This window comes from Notolepis coatsorum, assembly GCF_963971535.1.
Source record: "Notolepis coatsorum genome assembly, chromosome: 1".
Taxonomy (NCBI): domain Eukaryota; kingdom Metazoa; phylum Chordata; class Actinopteri; order Aulopiformes; family Paralepididae; genus Notolepis; species Notolepis coatsorum.
In genome coordinates this window covers 218761251-218784320 of record NC_140165.1, presented here as the reverse complement: position 1 = coordinate 218784320, position 23070 = coordinate 218761251, and the positions used below count along the sequence as shown (strand labels likewise).

Genomic DNA, 23070 nt, shown 5'->3' with positions numbered 1-23070 from the left:
ACCCATTCTGCGATCTGTTGATAACATTTTCAATCAATCACCTTGTTAATATTTATTTACCTAATTTATGTGCAATCGTTTCATTTCAGCTCAGTGTAGAGAATGCACAGATGCAGGGCTCTACAGTGTGACCATTTTACTCTCATTTGCCCCTAAGAATGTGTGCGCGAACCGGAAAAATCAATTACTCGCAGTGTGCGAGTGAAGATTACAACCTCAGTCCTTTCCTCCGCTGCTAATCGTTCAAAAACTATAAGTCCCACATTGCACTCAAGCCAACGGTCCAATCACAGTAGAGTGATGTGACTGGTTTCAAGGGAAAGAAAGGAAATGACTAGGGATGCACCGATATGAAAATTTGCCACCGATACCGATTGTTCAACTAACACAATCGGCCGATACCGATATTTGTGGCAAAAAAATTATTTTTTTATATTTTTTTAAATATTTTTTTTTTTGTAATATATATATTTTTTTATGAAACTACTGTATATTTGTCTTACAAATTGTGCTCACCGATATGAACATAGGCCTCTTTACTTACTTAAAAAAAGGAAACATCAAGAAATAGCACTATCTCTCTCCCAGTATGTTCTGCAGGGCTGCAGCTAGATACTAGTTCTCCCAGCATGGTCTACCTGCTGGGCTGCAGCTAGATACTATTGTCTCAACCAATGACATTTTGATTGACAGTCGATTCTGCCAATTACGTCACACACCGCTTGCACCCGCCTCTGCTGTTACCACCAATCGGCAAGCGCGTATACATTTTTTACTTCTGCTTTTGTCCGCCATTGATTTTGACTAGAGGTTTTCTAGAACAACACGGCGCGGCCGACGTTTAGCTTTTAGCTCCGCAGGATGACTTAAATGAGGCATAATGATTTTATTGCAACTAATGTTATAATAAAACAAAGCCTTTCTATACATGTGTCTGATTGAAAACGTTATTAACAGATTGCAGAATGGATAAAACTCGGGGCTCTGTGAGCAACGGAAGGAACTGAGCTAGTATGAACGCTTGCTACGTTCGGGTAAATAATATGCTGATGTTATTGAACGTGTAACACTAACTACGGTATATAACGTTAATGCCACAAAACGAATGCCTTGTTAATAATAAGTAGTAACTTTGATGCAGTAGCTTGTGTGTGTGTGGGGGGGGGGGACTGGGGACGGCGAGTGAACTTTCTTTTGTCTTGACGCTACACAAATTGATGGATATTTATCGGCTACTGCCATTGGCACATTCGAGCTTATAGGCCGATTGCAGTCACAGGGTGTCCGCGGATCCTTAAAAAGTCTTAAATTTGTTTATCAATAATTAAGGCCTTAGTTTGTCTTAAAATGTCTTAAATCCATTTGCAGAGGTCTTAAAAATGCCATAGAAAGTCATGTTTTATTATGAAATCTGGGGAAGAACGGTTAACGGGAGATAGTCGGGAGTTTTTATTGACCGCATTGTAGCATCACGCAGACCGGAATGGGGCGGAACCAACACAGGTCCTTATGTTGGCCGGGAACCATTTCAGCAATGGAGTCTAGCTAACGTTAGCAAGGCGAAGCAATAACGCTAACGTTACGTTTAGTTTAGCATTTGCACTCGTTAATATGGGAAAGTGCCAATTTAACGAGAACTGGCTCGACAATCCACTGTTTGCGCCATGGTTGGTCCCAGTCAAAGACCATTACGAGGCCCGCTGCAAAAAAAAAGAAAAAGAGCAGTCGAGTCGCACATGCTGAGCGCTAAGCGTACCTCTGCAAAAACGGCGCCTGCAAACTACTATTTCGCATTTCTTTTCGGCCCCGCCATCTCAGGTAGGACTATAACATCTGCACCAACAGAAGTCTGGATAACATGCGGCTCCACGCCAACGCTTGAAGCTGAGGTCTTAACTTGAAAATAATCTATTCACGGATGTAAACAAGGACACGTTTGTGTTTATGTTCGATGAGAGCTTCACCCACTGTATTTTTTCCTCCCACCCGCCCCTCCTAATGTACAGTATCCTCCCATCATATGTATGTTAGGATCTATGGGTAACAGTACTGTATATTTGCATATCGTATATGTCACAAATGTAACGTTACAGTACTATATACCTGTATGTCCCTATCTGTTAAACAAAGTTTTCATTCATTCATTCAACCAAACCACAAAAACAAAACAACTGGATGAATAAATGAAAAACTTTATTAACAGATTGCAGAATGGGTACAATACAGTACGGCTCAATACACACAATTGTTAAGGGGATGCAGACCAGAGAAAGACTTTCGTCTTGTTTACATCAGGGTCCCCCATTTTCAATTCATAGTGACATTTATGACATACACAACATACATGACATCATGACATTTATGGCATAAGGACATGCATGACATACAGGTATATAGTACTGTACTGTTACATTTGTGACATATACGATATGCAAATATACAGTACTGTTACCCAGAGATCCTAACAGAAAATATATACATATGATGGGGAGGAGACTGTACATTAGGAGGGGGGGGGGGGGGGGGGTTTGGACATTTACGGTGCCCAGTTTCTAATTGCAGCCTCCCGTAGGTGCTCTTTAAGAGCGGTTTTGAATGTGGGCAGGGGTAAAGTGGGTTTTAGGAGTGAGGTTACCGTAGTAGTCTGACCAGTTTGTTTTGTGATGTTTGTAATCTTGTTTTTAGGGCCTTTGAGGTGCTTTGGTACCATGAGGTGCAAGCATAGTCGTAATACCCTTGAATGAGTGCTCCTGTTAGAGTCTTCAGGGTATTCTTGTTTACCAGAGAGGAGATCCGGCACAAGAATCTTGTTTGTTGGTTGACTTTTTTGATACCCTGGGGAGGGTGGTAATAGTTATGTGTTCTGACAGGTATCAGTCCTATGGTGATAATCATGTGTTCTTACAGGTATAAGTCCTATGGTAGTATGTATTCTGAGTCGGAAATGTGGCTGTTGCACTTGCTGCTTGGCCCCTGGTATATTTTGTATAGCTATATTTGCTATTTATGTTTGGTCACCCCTTTGTTGAAATTCATCCAATCCAGTTACTCCTTTAAGTTCAAGATTTGTAAGTTTCCAAGTTATTTTTTAATAAACATCTTTGGACCAATGTGTCCCTAAACTTAAACTAATGGGGGTCGTTGCATGATTTTAGCCATTTTGTTATTGTGAAATTGGTATTAAATTTAATTCTGAGTGGCATTAAAAAGTCTTAAAAAGCCTTAAATCTGACTGTGCTAAACCTGCAGATACCCTGAGTCAACAAGGCACTTATCGGCCGATACCGATACCCGACCGATACATCGGTGCACCCCTAGAAACGACCAATCGGAAGCTCTCATTTGCTTTTTTACTTCCTGAAAGTCCGCCATTGCGCTATGCGAGAATGTCCGAGACAGTAACATTAACACTTTGAGAGCCCACCATGACATAACGCGTGTTATCAGCCCGCCCCTGAATGCCAATGACAATTAGTATGTTCTTTTTTTATTAGCGATCTGAATTCATATTTCATCAACCGAGTCTCTCGTTGGGAAACCAGCCCCATCAAGAGCTCAGATGTGGAAAAAAGCGCCCCCTATCGTCTCCCCGATGGTAATGCACCCTTTTGGAATGGACTCAATGAAAATGGATGAGAAAAGAGAAATCCGGAATCCACATTTTACTTGTCAGGCATGCAACCCGAGCCGATTGCAGTCATTCTGGTCCCTCAGAACAGCGTGGAATATGTGTTTCGAGCACCCAGCGTTGGTTCAATAAAAGCGATACCTTTTTGGAATGGCGATCAGGAATTGGAATGGTCTTTTTGGAGAACATCTGATCTGAGGTAAGGAATCTATTTTACAAGTCTTGGGATAATCAGAGTTGTATTCGCTGAGCTCTCAGCGTTCGCCCTGTGTGTGTGATGAGGAAATGAGGTAATTGATTTTCAGCTTGCGGCCCCAGCGTGCATACGTACACATATACTATCGATAATCTAGCGTTTATTTGAAAACTATTCATAAATAGACCGAAAAATTACAACGTTTTTGTGTATTCTAGAATATTCCAGTACAGGGCGTTTATTATGGAATCTTTTTATTTTTCCTTGAAAACGAGGGCTTTTCAAAATGCTATAAAACGGTAATGAACCGATAAAAAAACAATCCGCTTCGACAATGTTGACTGGAAAATGAGTCATTGATAAGTGACGGGCAGATTAGACACATAGCCATAATTTAAAACATAGATTAGGCGTTATTAACGCTAACATTGAAGTGGATGATGGGCATTCAAGCACTAAATCGTGCGCCCCCTGCTTGCACTGAAAGTGTTAAATTAATGTAACTTATTCTAGTCTTACCAATAGCAATAGATTTTAGAACACCTAGATTTATCGATAGCAATAGTAATATAACGTTAACACATTGACGACCACGGCTTGCAGTGTAATATATGGCTCGAGGACAACGCTTTGTCAACAAACCTGTACTTTCGAACAGCTATATATATACTTTATAGTATTGCTATCTGTCAGTTCTCATTGTCACTTGAGTGCATAAACCGTGCCTTCATAATGGCTTAAAGAAAATAAAAATCCATCGGTTGGTTGTCATTTTATAGCGCCGTGAATATAAGGTTTATCGCGGTTTTCGCCTCGTCCTTTTCTGGGGAGCTAGATAATAGGCTAAAGGCTAGTCACATTATATCAAACGCCATTTCTACTGTATATATACGAATGAAATAAAACAAACTGCGTAGCATCCGGACTATTACAGAGCATCTATGGATGAAATGGGGGTGGCGGGGGACGCCGATTACTATTATTGATTAGCAATACAGTGTGCGTTCAAGTAGCTCACGTTGCGTTTTAAAACAATGTCCAATCCAGCTGTAATTTGGGTGAATAGTATCCTACCGTCAGGCCATGTGATCGCCGGCAGCATTTCGTCATTAGTCATCGGAATCTGGTAGATCGATATGTCCATTGGCTAATCATAAATCCCATTATTCCAGGCTGAAATCTGTGTTTGGTAACGGGATCAAAGATGGAGTATGTTCGGCTGGGATCGAGGCTCATATGAAACGCTCAGACAGTAAACATTTTTTTTTCAATCGCCCTCAATGATACTGCAGTGGGAGCGATGGCGCCCCTAAGCGGATCTGGCCGGTATTGCATGTTTCAAAAATCAAATATGCGGGTAGGTCCTGCAAGTCGATCGGGGACGTTAATAGCATTATTAATATTGAATAAAACAATAACAACTCGCCACGAGTTAACTCGTGGCTCTGGTCCACAACGCATGGCACCGTAACATGTATAAACTCGTGGCTGGTCCTTAAAGTGTTAATGCAACAAAACGAATGCCTTGCTTTGTTAATCATAACGTTGATGCAGTAGCGTATGTCGTTGTGTTGGCTGTAACGGACATGATAGTAATGTAACACTGTGTACACATTAAAATTGCGATAATCGATTCTAACATTTTCAAATCGATGCAGTTGAATTTTCCCCTTAGGGATCGATGCATTGCGATGCATTGTTACACCCCTACACCAAAGTCACTGGCCCACTGTGCGTGTGTGTATATGTGTGTGTGCTAACTTGGCTAGCGTTATCAACAGCAGAGGTAGGTGGGTGCAAGCGGTGTGATGTAATTGGCAGAATCGACTTTCAATCAATGGTCTACCTGACACGCAAACTCATAAACAATGTTTCTGTACTGGAGCCTCGAGGTGTACAGTATTTCAATAGGCAACCCTGAAAGGATTATTTTTCTAGAAGAGCAACACTAGCCAAAACATAGGCATTGTATGCATAAAAGGGGCTAAACTTAAGTGACTGTTACTTTTGTACAGGGCTTTACACTGCGACGAGATGATCGCAAATTGCCCCTTAATTTGCCCGTGCGAGTGGTAAATAATATTTGGGGGCAACCTTGCGAGTAGTGATTTCACTCCTAAATTATATAAAACCGATCGAAAAACATGATCCAATTCTTAGCGGAGATCTCGCTCGCTGTCGCTGACTTCTCTCTCAAGCACACAGAGTTGCAGCAGCGCACGGCCCCTCCTCCTCTTCCACTGCCCCTCCCGCACCGGTGTAAACGAGGCTCCTATTGCCTCCGGCAGTCTGCTATGGTCTGGTACATGCGACCAGGAGCTAACGTTAGCTACCTAGCTATCGTTACTGTTTAAACAGAATGACCCAGTCAACTATTCACTTTTAGTTTAATACATGAGGCATTGTCTAACAGTATCTAGCCGGCTAGCTACTGATAGCTCCTGATATCAACAAATGCTCCAGCAATAGTCTAGTAGTAGTGCATGATACCTCCGTTAGCTCACGTTAGCTCACTGTTCAAAACGAAATGTCCCATTAAACTATATAGTTCAATGAGCCGTTGTCTTAAAGGTCCCATGCATTATAAATGTCATTTTTCAGTCTCTAGCATTGTATTATAGTAATAGTTCGTATCAATGTGTTTTAGGGTCTAAATACCATATTGGCGGATTGCTCCGATTCAGCCCAGCCCCTCTCGTGCTCTAGTAAATCGGGTCATTTTGATTTGAAGTCCTGAGTCACGTCATTAGGCGCACAGTGATGCGATTGGCTCTGTGGTTGGAGCTAATGCCCGCCCCCATTCTACCTAGACTAGACAGCGAGTGGGGCCGAGAGGAAGAGAGAGCCGAGAGGGAGCCGAGAGAAAGGAAGAGAGAGGGAGGGAGAGAGAGAGGGCACTTGGGGGGGGGGGGGGGGGGGTACCTGCCGGCCGCGCGCCACACGGGAGATTGAAAGAAAGAAAAGAAAAAAGTTGCCCCGTCTCATCAGCGAGAGCCGAGTGGGAGAGAAAGGAGAGAAATGAAGAGAGAAGGAGGGAGGGAGAGAGAGGGGGCACTTGGGGGGGGACCTGCCGCACGGAGGTCCGCGCGACACACACCTCCGAACGGGAGAGTGATGGAAAGAAAAAAAGGAAGAGAGAGGGAGGGGCTTCTCTCTCTCTCTCTCTCTCTCTCTCTCTCTCTCTCTCGTGGTATAAATGATTATTTGTGTAAATAAGGTTATACGCCGACCATTAAGAAAATACATGTTAGTTTAGGAATAAGGGGCAGGTAACTATATAACTATAACATTTATTCTTCTTCCTGCTCCTTTTGTCCATGGAATGACTATGATTTTTTAATGAAGAAACTATGATTGTATTATTCCATGTGGCAAATAAAAACTCTGAACTGAACTGAACTCTCTCTCTCTTCCCCCCCCTCCCTCCCTCCACCAGTGCAGACTGTGGTCTGACTGTCACTCAAAGTGCTTATGGGCGGAGCCAGGCCATAACAGCCTGATTTCTTGAGGCTGAAAAATGATGGTTTCGAGTACTTGATTAGAAATATAAAACAATGAATTTTTTTGAAAAAAAACTTACAAATGTCTTCAATAGACTAACAGGAATTGTGTCAAGTTGCCCAAATAGTGCTAGGAATAGCAGTGCATAGCCCCTTTAACGTTATCTAGCCGGCTAGCAGTAGCTACAGATAGCTCCTGATATCAATGTCTTATAACATTGATTAGATGCATATTCGAGCCCCTGGCTTGTATCGCAGTCACGAAAGGGGCTAGCTGAGGGAGTAGGGTATATCTGCAGAGCCGCAGATGCTGAGGGCATGCTGAATGTGATTTGACCAAAGCAGAGTATACACACAGACAGTGGAGATAGCGAGCATTTTGACATAACAAATACTGTAGTAGGCCTCGCAATTCTTATAAAAAAAAAATCCCGGATATACATAAAACATTAATTGGCATAGATCTCTATAAATGGCCCAACACATTGTTCACTTTAGGCACACCCTGAAACCAGTAACATCACAAATATGAAGCAGGTAATTACCCATAAAAATAATTAACCTTTCATGGGGTTATTTACAATAATAATAATTAATTTGATTTATAAAGCACTTTTCATTGTGAAACAAAGGTATGCAGAGTTTATTGTCAAGTCAAGAGTTTTATTTGTCACGGCATACAAGTATATATACAAGGGTGGTCTTGCCCCGCAACGATGTGCAATACAGTGGTACAACATATAATAGAATCCAATAAAAACAACATTGTGCAATAACAGGTAACGGGTAACATGGTGTGACATCTCGGTATCTGTACATAGTTATTTACAGAGCATATAGGACATGCTAGGTAGCTTTGGTAGTGCAATACACTGTTACTGTTGCTATACTAATTTAAAGTGGCCTTTCCTTTTGGCAATAAGTGTGGGTGAGTGCGGCATGAGTGTGTGCCTGCTCATGTTAAAGTGTTAAAGTGGCTGCTAGTGCACAGCGTGCGTGTCGTGTGTGTGCTCATGTGTGCTTGTGTGTGGATAGTTCAGTGTTCTGTGGCACTCAATGTTCATTGTTCAAGGCTATGATGGCCTGGGGGAAGAAGCTGAGCCTAAGCCTCTCTGTCCTCCGGTTTAATGCAATGGTGTGTGTGTGTGTTGTGGTGATCTCATTCAATGAGCACTACACAAGCGTGCGCGCACACAGTTTGTTGTTTTTGTTCTATTAGTGATTTACACACTTTCTCAGTTGGTTCATTATAAAAGATACAAACATGAAAACAAACGCACTTAAATGTTAAATAAAAGGACCACAGTAATGAGGCAGGAGGAACATATTTTTTTGCACTAATGGTAAAATTGTTATTTAAAAATGTGCCCCTAAAAATATTCTGTGCCCCTAAATTTCTCATTTAGGGGCAAGTGTGCCCCTAGTGAAAAAGCTTAGCGTACAGCCCTGCTTTTGTAGCAGTAGTTTGATTTGATCGTTTATTTGATAGGGATAGCACATGTTAACACTTAGAGCGCCGGAGGTTAATTCCCATTTAGTCCCTTGAATGCCACCATCAGCGCCAATGTTAACGTTAATATCGCCTAATCTATGTTTTAAATTATGACTGTCTAATCTGCCCGTCGCTTATCAAAGGATAATTTTCCAGTCAATGTTGTCAAGGCAGATTGATTTTTTATCTCTTCATTTCCGTTTGATAGCATTTTGAAAAGCACCCGTTTTCAGGTGAAAAACAACACATTCTATGATAATCGCCTTTTACTCGAATATTCCAGAATGTTGATATTTGTCTGCCTATTTATGAATCGTTTTCAAATAAACGCTAGATGATCGATAGTATATGTGCACGCACGCACGTTTGAGCCGCGCGCTGATAATAGCTGCTCTCATTTCCTCATGGCTTTTACAGTGAAAACAGCTAGAGCACATATCACAAAAGCTTATCTCTGTGAAAACTAGTCTGATTATCCTAACACTGATAACATAGATTCCTTACCCGACATCAGATGGTATCCAAATGGTATATTCCAATTCCTGATCACCATTCGAAAAAATCGATAAGTGTATAGATCCAACGTGATACAGTAGGAACTCATGATCTGCGCGGCTCAGAGGCTCCAGGATGAACTCTGGTAACCCCGGCTGCATCATCAGTGAAAAGTAAAATGTGGAGTCAGAAATCCGTTCTCCCATTCACTTTCATTGAGTCCATTCCAAAAGGGTGATTTACCACCTGGGAGACGATAGGGGGCGCTTTTTTCAGATCTGAGTGGCGGCGGATCTCTGAGTGGCATTCAACGGTCAGGGCGTAAACCCGAGAAAAGCTGTGAGTGGCATACAAAGTGTTAATGAACATCAAGTACAAAATACAAAATGTAAACATGCAGGGTTGTAGCAAGAGCTAATTTACACCCGTAGTCCCTAAACAGGAGACGGCAAAACTCTTTCAATAAATAAATAGCCTGCTTAGGGTAAAAGCATTGTGACAATCAATGATAAAAACAACAATAAAAACAAGAAACGAGTTACATAAACTAAATCAGAAAAAAATTATCACAGTTCTGGTTTGCCTTAAGATGCAGTTTAAGATGGGTCTTGAACATGGAGTATATGGGGCACTCTCTAATCACAACTGGTAGGCTATTCCAGTAGTTACCACCTTTAACAGAGAACACAGTTTTAGCAAAGGTAGTATACCGAAAAGGCACCTTACAGTCTCCTCTACTGATTATGGTTATGCCAGTGTCTCCTTTTTGTTCAATGTCACTGCCTTTTTTATTAGGCCTAGTTGTTGGCTACAACTTTGCCACAGTAGGCATTATTCACTTAATAGTTAAAATGTCTGTCCCATTCCCGTTTCCACATGCAGATACACACACACACGCACAGTGAATTTGGTGCTATGTGCTATTGCACAGATGTGTGTCCCGTTCCCGTTTGCACATGCACGCACAGTACAAATATACATTTATTAAAAAAATTCTTTATTAATTAAAAAAAAATTAAAAATTAAATTTTACTTGAAATATTTTCACTGTGCTCCTAAATATTTTTGTGTGCTCCTACATTTCTTTGTGTGCTCCTAAAACTTTTTCATTTAGGAGCACATGTGCTCCTTGGGGAAAAAGGTTAGCGTAGAGCCCTTACTACAACAGCCTTACTGCGCGCGTATGACGACACTGTTGACACCATGTATCCGTGACACGCGCGCCCTGCGAAAACACTAGTAGTTTTGGGGGCCTACCACCCCCCCTGAAAAAAATCCTAGGGGAAACACTGGTCATTGCAACATGCCTAACTGAAGGTGCACATAGTGGAGAAGTGTGTGCTAGTGCCTGAACTTTGGACTAGGGCTGGGCGATATGGCCTCTAAATGATATCGTGATATTTTTTGGCCATGTCACGATATACATCGCGATATTTTGACATTCCCTCGAAAGCACTTAAAAAAGCTTGATTTAACCGTTTGATGCATACAGTCACGCCAATATGATGATTATAATAAGTCCCTGCAACATATGTTTGCATTATTAAACCATGAAGATGCTTTAAAAAATTATTTAATGATAATGTACTAAGAGTATACTGACACACTAATAAAAATCTTTTATTTACATCTAAGACTATTTATATAAAAACTCTTGGGTGCCTAAGACTTTTGCACAGTACTGTGTTTTCTATCCACTTTAGCCAAACACACACACACATATATGTGTTGTGTGTATATATACCGTAATTCCTCTAATAGTAACCCCGGCTTGTATTTGCTTAAACTGTAGCGGGTACCAGGCTTTTATTAGGAGGAGGCATGTATAAGAGAGGCCTATATTTCTAATTTTCAAACGGATCATAATGAATAAATCAACATTTTGTGTCCGTTTGAACCCAGTAAAATGTACTGGGTTCATTTTTTGAAACCAAGTACCTACTGTATGAAATAGTAAACAGTGCAATTACAGGTGGTCACTGGTCATTTCAAAGTTTTTAAAGTGAAATCAAGTAACTTTACCTTAGCAGCTCCGAGTACTGTAGATACATAACGTTAGCCAGTTAGCAGCTCCGAGTACTGTAGATATATAACGTTAGCCAGTTAGCAGCTCCGAGTACTGTAGATACATAACGTTAGCCAGTTAGCAGCTCCGAGTACTGTAGGTAGCATAACGTTAGCCAGTTAGCAGCTCCGAGTACTGTAGATACATAACGTTAGCCAGTTAGCAGCTCCGGGTACTGTAGGTAGCATAACGTTAGCCAGTTAGCAGCATCGGGTACTGTACATACATAACGTTAGCCAGTTAGCAGCTCCGGGTACTGTAGGTAGCATAACGTTAGCCAGTTAGCAGCTCCGGGTACTGTAGGTAGCATAACGTTAGCCAGTTAGCAGCTCCGAGTACTGTAGATACATAACGTTAGCCAGTTAGCAGCTCCGGGTACTGTAGATACATAACGTTAGCCAGTTAGCAGCTCCGGGTACTGTAGATACATAACGTTAGCCAGTTAGCAGCTCCGTGTACTGTAGGTAGCATAACGTTAGCCAGTTAGCAGCTCCGAGTACTGTAGATACATAACGTTAGCCAGTTAGCAGCTCCGGGTACTGTAGATACACAACGTTAGCCAGTTAGCAGCTCCGAGTACTGTAGATACATAACGTTAGCCAGTTAGCAGCTCCGAGTACTGTAGATGCATAACGTTAGCCAGTTAGCAGCTCAGAGTACTGTAGATACATAACGTTACGTTAGCCACGTTAGTTAGCCAGCACCAGGCAGGTCCCGACGTTGTTGTGTTACGTGCTGCACGCGACCCGTGTTCCATACGGGAAGTAAGGAGGTTTGCTCACGCGTATATTAGTAACCCGGTTTGTATTAGGAGGCCGGCTTATAATTACTTAACTCAACAGCGCACCCGGATATTAATAGAGACCCGGATTTTAATAGAATACAGGTTACTATTAGAGGAATTACCGTATACACACTGTGAGAAAATAATCACACACAAAGGGATAATGGCTTATAGCAGACTTAATGATTTTAGAATATTTCAGATAATGAAATTAAATGTTTATCATCAACTATCCAGTTAGTATTTATACTGTAACGTTTGGCCACTTTAAATCATTGAATGTAGCCAGAGCGAGAACGCGAGAGAGCCAGCCCCCCGGGTTTTGTAGGTTTGCGTTTTGAGCGTCTAAGCTGCCGTAGGTGATGTCACACTCGAATGTCAACACAGGAAGTTGAACACACGGTGATGCGAACTGGATGCCCGATATAAAGAAATGAATAACTAATAAATATGAAGTTATGTTTGAACTTCTGTTGTCAAGCCTCATCAATATTACCCCACCCCCTTTCCTCACGAATGGAACTAGTGTCGCAGAGTCCGCTTTGAGCGTTTTTTCAGGGTTAGCAGCTAACGCTAGTTAGCTTAGCCTAGTTATGTGGGATAACTTAGTTAGCAGCTAACGTTAGCCCATTGCTCGCGTCAATTAAATTGCATGTCATTAAAGGTCCGCTCTGGTCTGCGTCTATAATGAAATGAGAGGAAAGCTCTGCGCTAAAGCAAGTCTCATCTCAGCCGCAACGTGACAACATATACTCGATGTTCACGATATAGTGATTTACTACATCTCATGTAGAACAAGCCGCAATACATCGAGTATACTCGATATATCGCCCAGCCCTACTTTGGACCCAGCCAGTCCCCACCTGAAATGTTTTTCTGGGGGTTCATTTGTGCCACATTATGCAGCCTGTGTGATTCCTTCCGTCCTTCTTCTTCGTCCCTGTGTGCGTCTGTACACCAGGGGGTCACCAGGAGGTACGGCGGGAGGATGCGCGGGCCCAGCTGATGAAGGAGGACCCTGAGCTGGCCAAGTGCTTCATCAAGACCCTGTTTGGGGTCCTGTACGAGGTGTACAGCTCCTCGGCTGGCCCTGCCGTCAGACATAAGTGCCTTAGAGCCATCCTCAGGATCATCTTCTTTGCCGATGCAGAGCTGCTGAAGGACGTGCTGAGGAACCACGCTGTGTCCAGGTGAGACGGGCCCCAAATTAACACTAGCCCCCAGTCAACTGCAGTGCTAGTACATGTTTGCTTTGGGTGGTAAATCTATTACTTTAACATAAGTTTACTACAGGCTGGTAGACTGCTTGTTCTTAATCTGTTTTTGTTGTTTTGTTTAACTATTTACAAACTACTGAAGCCGCTAAGAAATTTTATTGGCTGTCAGGTGAACACCCTAAAGCAGCTGTTTAAAGTGAAGATTTGGCTTGTTTAATGTCATATGTTTATTTGAAATGTAAATGTAAATATAAAGCTCACTAATGTTCATATTAGTTCCCATGTGTCCCTTTACAGTCACATTGCCTCCATGCTGTCCAGCCAAGACCTGAAGATTGTAGTGGGTTCTCTGCAGATGGCTGAGATCCTAATGCAGAAGCTGCCTGGCGTCTTCAGTGTCTATTTCAGAAGAGAAGGTGAGGAACACTGCCAGTGTCATGTAGGCTTGGTCTGAGCTTAAAAAAAAAAAAAAAAAAAAAAAATTATTATAAATGTGTATAGGTATATATATTTTATAAGTTGTAATGCCTCCTCTCTGCTCCCCAGGCGTGATGCACCAGGTGAAGAACCTGTCTGAGTCGGAGACCTTCTTGGTCACCAGTCCCCCCAAGGCCTGCACCAGTGGCACTGCCAGTTTGTGTACCACAACTATCAGCACTGCCACCACTACAGCAGTGTCTAACGCCACTCCTGACCTGGGCTCGTCCAGCTTCCAGCACAGCATGGACGACTCACTGGACCTCAGCACTCAGGGGTGGGTGATCTCCTGACGTCATTTCAACTTCATGTTTTCATAATCTTGGGACCTGTGGCGAGACAAAATCTGTTTGATTCATAATTTTAAAATGTTTAAGAGTCTATGCCGTATAGCCGGCTTACTGTATGTTGTAAGTATTAACATTAAGTACACATGAGAAAAGGGGATCAATATTCACAAAATGATCATTCAACCAGCAAATTGACCTATCTCAAACCCTGCCCTCTTTTCTTGATCCTCCAATCACAATGCTTCTTTGTCCAAGCGATGCAAGAGTTGTCATTGGAGGATCAAGAGAAGAGCCCTTTTCAAATAGCTAAGTATATTCTGACAAAGGATGGGAGAAACTTAATACACATTCTGACTTGAATGTCCTCTCCTTCTCAAGGCGTTTAAGTGACGTCCTGAAGAGGAAACGGCTGCCCAAGAGAGGACCCAGACGGCCCAAGTACTCTCCTCCCAGGGATGACGACAAAGTAGACAATCAGGGTAAGTCTCAGCAATACTGATTATTTTTTAAAACATAGTTTAATTTGTCCCTTAATACAACATAAACGCATAACAGCCATAGAACAATACTTACAAAAAGAAAAGTTAATAAATAAATAAAAGAAAAATATAAACTTACAAAAAACTGGCAGCTTCTCCAATAAATGGCCTGAGGCTCAATTTCCCTGTGGTATGTGGCAGGCTACTTACTAACATATCTACAAACATAAAACCTTGGAACACATGTCATCTGAAGTAATACCTAGGAAGGTATTAGGTCCAGCTTGGCTCTGATCTATTCCATGAATGCACTCCCAAGTTTATTAAAAGAACAAACGAATGATTTGAGGTGCCTAAAATAGTTTTTTTTCAAGTTTAAGATCATGTTGCATCACATCCCTCTGCCATTGAGTCCAACTTGGCAGACACGGATCCATCTCTGCTAACTATTTTTTAGTTCCAGAGATTCTAATTGTTTTCCCCTCTTATGCCAAAAATAGCTATCATAGGATCTGGCTGAATTTTCATTTCAAAGACATGATCTGACAGTATTTTGAAGATTGAACTCCAGTAAGTGGACAGGTTAGGACACTGCCAGTGTGCTAAGGATGCTGGAGAGAGCCTGCATCTCTCACATGTGTGATCCACATCTGGGAACATTTGAGAGAGTTTAGACCTTTTTTCAAATGCAGGCGATGTAGAACCTTAAATTGAATAAGACTGTGTCGGGAACAAATTGATGCCATATGCATCCCTTCCAGGGCCTCTTCCCATTGCCATCACAGCCAGCCCTATGTCCCTGTCACCATGCCGATCCTATAATCTCCAGTGATGGGTTATGTATATTCAACAAGAGATCATAAGAAAAAGATATCGCTTGAGGGCTCAACGGAAATCAGAGATTCCGTGAGTGATTGGTCCAGCAAGTTGGGAAAAGGGGGAGTATTGGATTTAATATAACTACGAATTTGGAGTACCGTAATTTGAAGAAGTGAGATTTAGCAATACATTTAACTTTAGCTATACTGATATCTGTGTTCTTAACATTTTAGATCCTAACTAACTCAAAAAAGGTAGATGTAGAAAGCTTGATTTATGTAGATGTGTGTATATATTTCTTTTATGATCAATTCTGAATGCTTGAGAGCATTAATTTGTCATTAATTGAAGTTACACACTTTAAATTAAATATGCACTTCAGTCTCTCGTTCACCATCCAACCACTATAGACAGTTGACAAATTGACAACAAAAACAAACATACATTCTATATTCCCTTTCAGCTTAAATGGTCGTTGCAACTTTTACTTAGTGTTTCTTACAACTTTTCACTCTTCTTCCCCTGCTCTCCACAGCTAAGAGCCCCACCACTACTCAGTCCCCCAAATCATCCTTCTTGGCCAGTCTCAATCCCAAGACATGGGGCAAACTGGGAGCCCAGACGAACAGCGCCAACTCTGAGCCCTCTCGCACGGCAGGGGTGAGTGGCCTGGCACGGGCCCCACCCAAGGACTCCATCTCCAACAACAGGTATGATGAGAGGAGCGCAGGTGTCACGTTTCACATCCCCACCCCTCAGAGTTCATGTTTTTGGACACTCTACTCCCATTCACTTCTAACTTGTAGCCCCCCCCCCCCTAATGGCTAAGTGTTATTGGTAGTGGCGCAGTGGTGATGTCTAGGGTTGGGCAATAATTCACTATCATATTGTATCGGGATAAGGTCATGATGATGTTGTAATATATCTGCACACAATTATGTCATGTAGATGAATAAACATACATATTAATTAAAGGTATCCAATGGAGTTGTTATTAGTTAATGGAATTGGCGCTATAGAGCACAGTAGGAGAAAAGGGGTCGCTGAACATTGTATCACATGTTCCTTCAGCACAATGACACACGAAAACGCCACGAGCACAGAGGTGACTTAGAACACAGTGCACTGGAGGCGTGTAAGCACACCCTTGTGCTTAAAATTGATTGGTCTAGATGTATACAATCTCCCTCGAAATTGAACAAGCTAACTGACTGTCGATCAAAGGTCAGGCGTGTTACTGAAAGTGGAACTTAACACGTATAGGATGTAAACACTTGCAAGAACAAAGAAACTACACAAATTGACTTTACAAAGGTTCTATGAGGTAGGAAATGTACAGCAATAGAAAACCCTTGTGTGTTTGGGTGGAAATATGAATACGACCCCAAGCAACAGTCTCTTCCAACATATAAATATTCTGTGAATGGCCTATTTCTTTCATATTGCCCGGTCCCAGTGGTGACCATGATGGTTGAGATCAACATGTGTGACAGTTGAGATATCTCTTCTCTCCAGGGACAAGATCAAGGCCTGGATCAAAGAGACGGCCAGTAAATTTGTGGAACGCTACTTTAACTCAGAGAACGTGGACGGCACCAACCCTGCCCTGAATGTACTCCAGAGACTCTGCACAGCCACCGAGCAGCTCAGCCTGCAGGTACAGTAAATACTAGGGGTGCGGGGAAAAATCGATACGTAGTAGTATCGCGATACTTTGCATGGCGATACTGTATTGATACAGGGACGCCAAGTATCGATATATATATATTTTTTGTATAAGGAAGTTGCATTGCAGGGCTGTACACTGCGACGATCTCGTCGCAAATTGCCCCTTAATTTGGCCGTTGCGATTGAAATATTATATCTGGTAGCAACGTTGCGAGTAGAGATTTCAACCCTTCATTCGCATTTCACTCCTAAATTAATCCATACAAATTGGATAATTTCTTTTTTTAAACATTAGCCTACAACCAAGGCTGTACAGTGCGACACAATGTCGTGGTGCTATGAAAGAATCTGTCGGCAATGAATGAACTTACTGCGATAGCCTGAGTGAAAAAAAGATTTTCGTGGAGTGAATCTGGGTCACGCTATATACTTGGTACTTGTAGTCTATCGTGCGATTAAAGACCATGTCCCTGTCTGCGTAGTCTATACATCCAACACCAAATCCCATAATTCCTAGCGAAACGAAACTGAATGTGGCCGCTTCCTTTAAATAATAATATGGCTCTTGCTCCGCAAGAACAATGGAGTGGATAATGGATATCAGTCCATTTTATGACAACCACGTCCGATGTGGAGAGATGATAAGATTATGATGATTGACGTGATGATGTGATGATTGATTGACGGGGACACGGAAACTTCTAACGTTCAGGATCAGCCATGCATTACGTGAGTACCCCACATAGTATTACATTCCACTTCTATAAACAATCAAAGTCCTACCTTAAGAGCCTCATACGTGTCAATTAAACCTTTTTTATTACTTTCCTTCGAGCTAAGTTGGACTGAACATTTCACTGTCAAAAGCGCAAATGTAAATAAGGTTGCGTTGCAACAGTTTTCAAAATAAAGGTCATATATACAAATACCTCTCAATTCTTATAAAAAAAAAAAGTCCCGGATATACATAAACATTAATTGGCATAGATCTCTATAAACGGCCCAACACATTGATCACTTTAGGCACACACTGAAACCAGTAACATCACAAATATGAAGCAGGTAATTACCCATACAAATAATAAACCTTTCATGGGGTTATTTACAATAATAATAATTCATTTGATTTCTAAAGCACTTTTCATTGTGAAACAAATGTATGCAGAGTTTCTTGTCCTCCTGATTAATGGTGTGTGTGTGTTGTGATGATCTCATTCAAGGAGCACTACACAAGCGCGCGCACACACACACACACACAGTTTGTTGTTTTTGTTCTATTAGTGATTTACACACTTTCTCAGTTGGTTCATTATAAAAGATACAAACCTGAAAACAAACGCACTTAAATGTTAAATAAAAGGACCACAGTAATGAGGCAGGAGGAACATATTTTTTTAATAATGGTAAAATTGTTATTTAAAAATTTGCCCCTAAAAAAGTGTGCCCCTAGTGAAAAAGCTTAGCGTACAGCCCTGCATTGTTCATTTCAATACCTGTAATAGTACAGTACCGGTAGTCCACACACACACATGGAATATGACTGTAATACAAACGGTTCAGTTTGTCAGGTACATGCAACACAGTGTTTACATCTGTCTGCTTGAGAAAATACCATGTTCTGCAATGAACAGACTGAACTTTATTTTATTAGATAAAACATGTTGACAACGTTTTACAGTTGAAAAAAGGTAATAAATTAAATTAAAACAATAAAAAGAATCTCAATATATTTAGTATAGCGATCGTATCGTGACGCAAGTATCTCGATCGTATCGTGAGGTCTCTGGCGATTCCCACTCCTAGTAAATACTCTCATCATCCTTCAGTGTTCTGCCTGCTGTATCTAGAGATCAGTTGCTAGGGAACAGTTTCGACTGCATATGTTTGTCCTGTTGCTGTGTTTACTAATATCACTAGCTGACAGGAAAATCAAATGTCAAGTTGAAACCTTCTATAGCAGTAATTCTTGGCAGACTGTTCTTTACTGTGATTATTGGCATGGCAGTGATGCTGCTAGGACTGAGGCTCATTCTGACCATAATGAACCAGTGATGCTGCTAGGACTATAGAATAGAATAAAAATACTTTTATTATCCCGAGGGAAATTTGACACTGCAAATCGCTCAACATTAAACATTTAGACAGAACAGGTCACGACTAAGAATAACTAAACAAATCAAATTGCCTATACTGCTTTGCACTATATAGTATTGTATATTAGTACACTGCATAGTATTGTATATTATATGGTAACTCAGTTACATCTATTCTGCATCGAACATTGTACATATGTCTATACTGAACACTGTGACCTCATTTTCTACTTCTAATTTACATGCTATACTATGTTATTTGATACTTATCTTGACTAGCACAGTCTCTGGAGCGTAACAGTAAGAAGCATTTTGTATAAAAGTATTCTGTACTTCTGTATGACAACTATTAAAGAAACTTGAAACTTGAAGATAAGAATAGAATAAAATAGAATAACTGAGGCTAATTCTGACCATAAAGAACCAGTGATGCTGCTAGGACTGAGGCTCATTCTGACCATAAAGAACCAGTGATGCTGCTAGGACTGAGGCTCATTCTGACCATAAAGAACCCCCTACCGTCCTTTATGGGAGTTACACAGCGGTTACCAACATGTGTGATGTCTGAAGAATTGGCTTTTAACATGGTACAAGTGAAATCCAGGAGATTCATCCATGATTAAACATAATACCGATTATCTAAATTTGATTTGAGAACAGTAGCTAGTCCAGGGAAGAAACAATAACGCGTTTACTAGAATACACGTTGCCGGCCATTACGGAGCATTTTGGAAATGACACCAGAGTGCCCTGAAACTACACTCATATTCACAACGGTATAAAACGGAAATGTATGGATGGAAAAATTATCTGTTTTTTGCATCTTGACCGGAAGAAACTCAATGACAATCGACCATATTATTAGATCCATAGCTATAATATTGCTTTAGGCCTGCAAACACAGCCACGTATCCCCATGTTTAAAAGGCGCTGGCCTTTCAACAGTAACAGTAAACAGCGCCATCTGGCGCTCAATGTGTTAACATAGTTTTATATTCTGTATGAATACCCCAGATGGATGATTGATTTGCTTCGGCCATGTGCTCCATGTGGATGATGGTTTGTTTTGTTCATGTACTCCTGGTGGATGATGGTTTGTTTTGGTCATGTCTCTCAGGTGGATGGTGGTCTGTTTTGGCCATGTATCTCAGGTGGATGGTGGTTTGTTTTGGTCATGTATAACAGGTGGATGATGGTTGGTTTTGGTCATGTATAACAGGTGGATGATGGTTGGTTTTGGTCATGTACAGATGGATGGTGGTGTGGAGTGCCTGGTGGAGATCTGCAGTATCGTATCAGAGTCTGACGTGTCGTCGTTTGAGATCCAGCACAGTGGGCTGGTCAAACAGCTGCTGCTCTACCTGACCTCCAACACTGACAGGGACTTGATCACCCGCGATGTGCGGCTCAAGAGGTTCCTGCACGTCTTCTTTGGCTGTCCGGTAAGAAAAATCAAATTACTGTTTTTGGAAAAACTGCATTTTGGAAGCTTAACATATTTTTTTCTAAATTATGGGGTGCTGGCTCTTCATAACAAAAATAGTTATATATTCTGTTTTATTTATAAAAGATATTTTATGACCAGTGTTAATTTTGGCAGCTATTTTAATTTGAGTTAGTCTTAGTCATGTGTCAAATGCTCCTTTTTCGTTTTCATCATATTTAGTCACCTTCATTTATTTTTTGTTTAGTCAGTTTTAGTCAACTACAGGTCTAAGCATTTTATTCTTAGTCAGTTTTAGTCTCCATTTTGTCTTTTTTTTTGAGGCATGATATCAATGAGGCATTGATCAGCCTGGCGGCTGAGGGGAAGAAGCTCAGTCTGTGACGAGCTTTCACAGCCTTTGGGATCCTCAGCCTTCTCCCAGAGGGGAGCAGGGTGAATAGGCTGTGACCGGGGTGGGAGGGGTCGTCCATGATCTTCAGCGCCCTGGAGTCGTGCAGGGACCTGAGGGAGGGCAGGGGACAGCCGATCACCCTCTCCGCGGAGCGAATCACCCGCTGCAGCTTGGCGAGATCTTTTGCCGCTGCAGCAGGGAACCAGGAGATGATGGAGTGGGTGAGGATGGACTCAATGATGGCCGTGTAGAATTGGGCCATCATGGTCCTCGGCAGATTGTATTTGTTCAACTGCCGGAGGAAGAACATCCTCCCCTGGGCCTTTTTGAGCAGGCCCGTGATGTTGAGCTCCCATTTCAAGTCCCGGGAGATGGTCATGCCAAGGAATCGGCATGACTCCACGGAGGCCACCTGAGTGCCTCCCAGTATGATGGGAGGGGGCAGGGCTGCTTTCCTCCTGAAGTCCACTACCATCTCCACTGTCTTTTGAGCATTGAGCTCCAGGTTGTTGCAGCTGCACCAGCTCTGCAGCCTCTCGATCTCCCTCCTGTAGGCCGACTCGTCCCCCCTGGAGATGAGACCCACCAGGGTGGTGTCATCAGCTAATTTCAGGAGTTTGACCGAGGGGTGGAGAGAGGCACAGTTGTTGGTGTACAGGGAGAACAGTAGTGGGGACAGGACGCAGCCCTGCGGGGAACCGGTGCTGGTGGACCTAGAGCTGGAAATGCTCTTCCCCAGCCTCACCCGCTGAGACCTGTTGGACAGGAAGTCTGTAATCCACCTGCGAGTGGAGGCCGGCACCTGCAGCAGCGATAGCTGGTGCTCCAGGATGGGTGTAAGGATGGTGTTGAAGGCCGAGCTGAAGTCCACAACAAAACGAATGCCTTGCTTTGTTAATCATAACGTTGATGCAGTAGCGTATGTTGTTGTGTTGGCTGTAACGGACATGACAATAACATAACACTGTGTACGCATTAAAATTGCGATAATCGATTCTAACATTTTCTAATCGATGCAGTTGAATTTTCCCCTTAGGATCGATGCATTGCGATGCATTGTTACACCCGCATTGTTACACCCCTACACCAAAGTCACTGGCCCACTATATGTGTGTGTGTGCTAACTTGGCTAGCGTTATCAACAGCAGAGGTGGGTGAAAGCGGTGACGTAATTGGCAGAATCGACTGTCAATCAATGGTCTACCTGACACGCAAACTCATAAACAATGTTTCTGTACTGGAGGTGTACAGTATTTCAATAGGCAACCCTGAAAGGATTATTTTTCTAGAAGAGCAACACTAGCCAAAACATAGGCATTGTATGCATAAAAGGGGCTAAAGTTAAGTGACTGTTACTTTTGTAGCAGTAGTTTGATTTCATAGTTTATTTGATAGGGACAGCACATGTTAATGAACATCAAGTACAAAATACAAAATGTAAACATGCAGGGTTGTAGCAAGAGCTCATTTACACCAGGAGACAGCAAAACTCTTTCAATAAATAAATAGCCTGCTTAGGGTAAAAGCATTGTGACAATCAATGATAAAAACAACAATAAAAACAAGAAACAAGTTACATATAAACTAAATCAGATTAAAAATGATCACAGTTCTGGTTTGCCTTAAGATGCAGTTTAAGATGGGTCTTGAACATGGAGTATGTGGGGCACTCTCTAATCACAACTGGTAGGCTATTCCAGTAGTTACCACCTTTAACAGAGAACACAGTTTTAGCAAAGGTAGTATACCGAAAAGGCACCTTACAGTCCCCTCTACTGATGGCCCTGGTGGTAATGCCAGTGTCTCCTTTTTGTTTAATGTCACTGCCTTTTTTATTAGGCCTAGTTGTTGGCTACAACTTTGCCACAGTAGGCATTATTCACTTAATAGTTCAAATGTCTGTCCCATTCCCGTTTGCACACGCAGATTCACACAGTGGGCCAGTGACTTTGGTGGTATGTGCTATTGCACAGATGTGTCCCGTTTGCACATGCACACACAGCACAAATATAAATTTATATATATATAT

The 23070-nt window shown here is 41.9% G+C and overlaps 1 protein-coding gene across 1 annotated transcript in view; it reads left to right on the top strand.

The window, feature by feature from the left end:
- trip12 (thyroid hormone receptor interactor 12) overlaps positions 1-23070 on the top strand; it is a 192868-nt gene that overhangs the window by 99663 nt on the left and 70135 nt on the right. Inside the window, exons 19-25 of the mRNA XM_084323030.1 lie at positions 13122-13350; positions 13675-13793; positions 13924-14131; positions 14523-14623; positions 15978-16152; positions 16958-17099; positions 20454-20645. Of these exons, the coding sequence (XP_084179156.1) occupies positions 13122-13350; positions 13675-13793; positions 13924-14131; positions 14523-14623; positions 15978-16152; positions 16958-17099; positions 20454-20645 (1166 nt within the window). The remainder of the gene's footprint in view (positions 1-13121; positions 13351-13674; positions 13794-13923; positions 14132-14522; positions 14624-15977; positions 16153-16957; positions 17100-20453; positions 20646-23070) is intronic.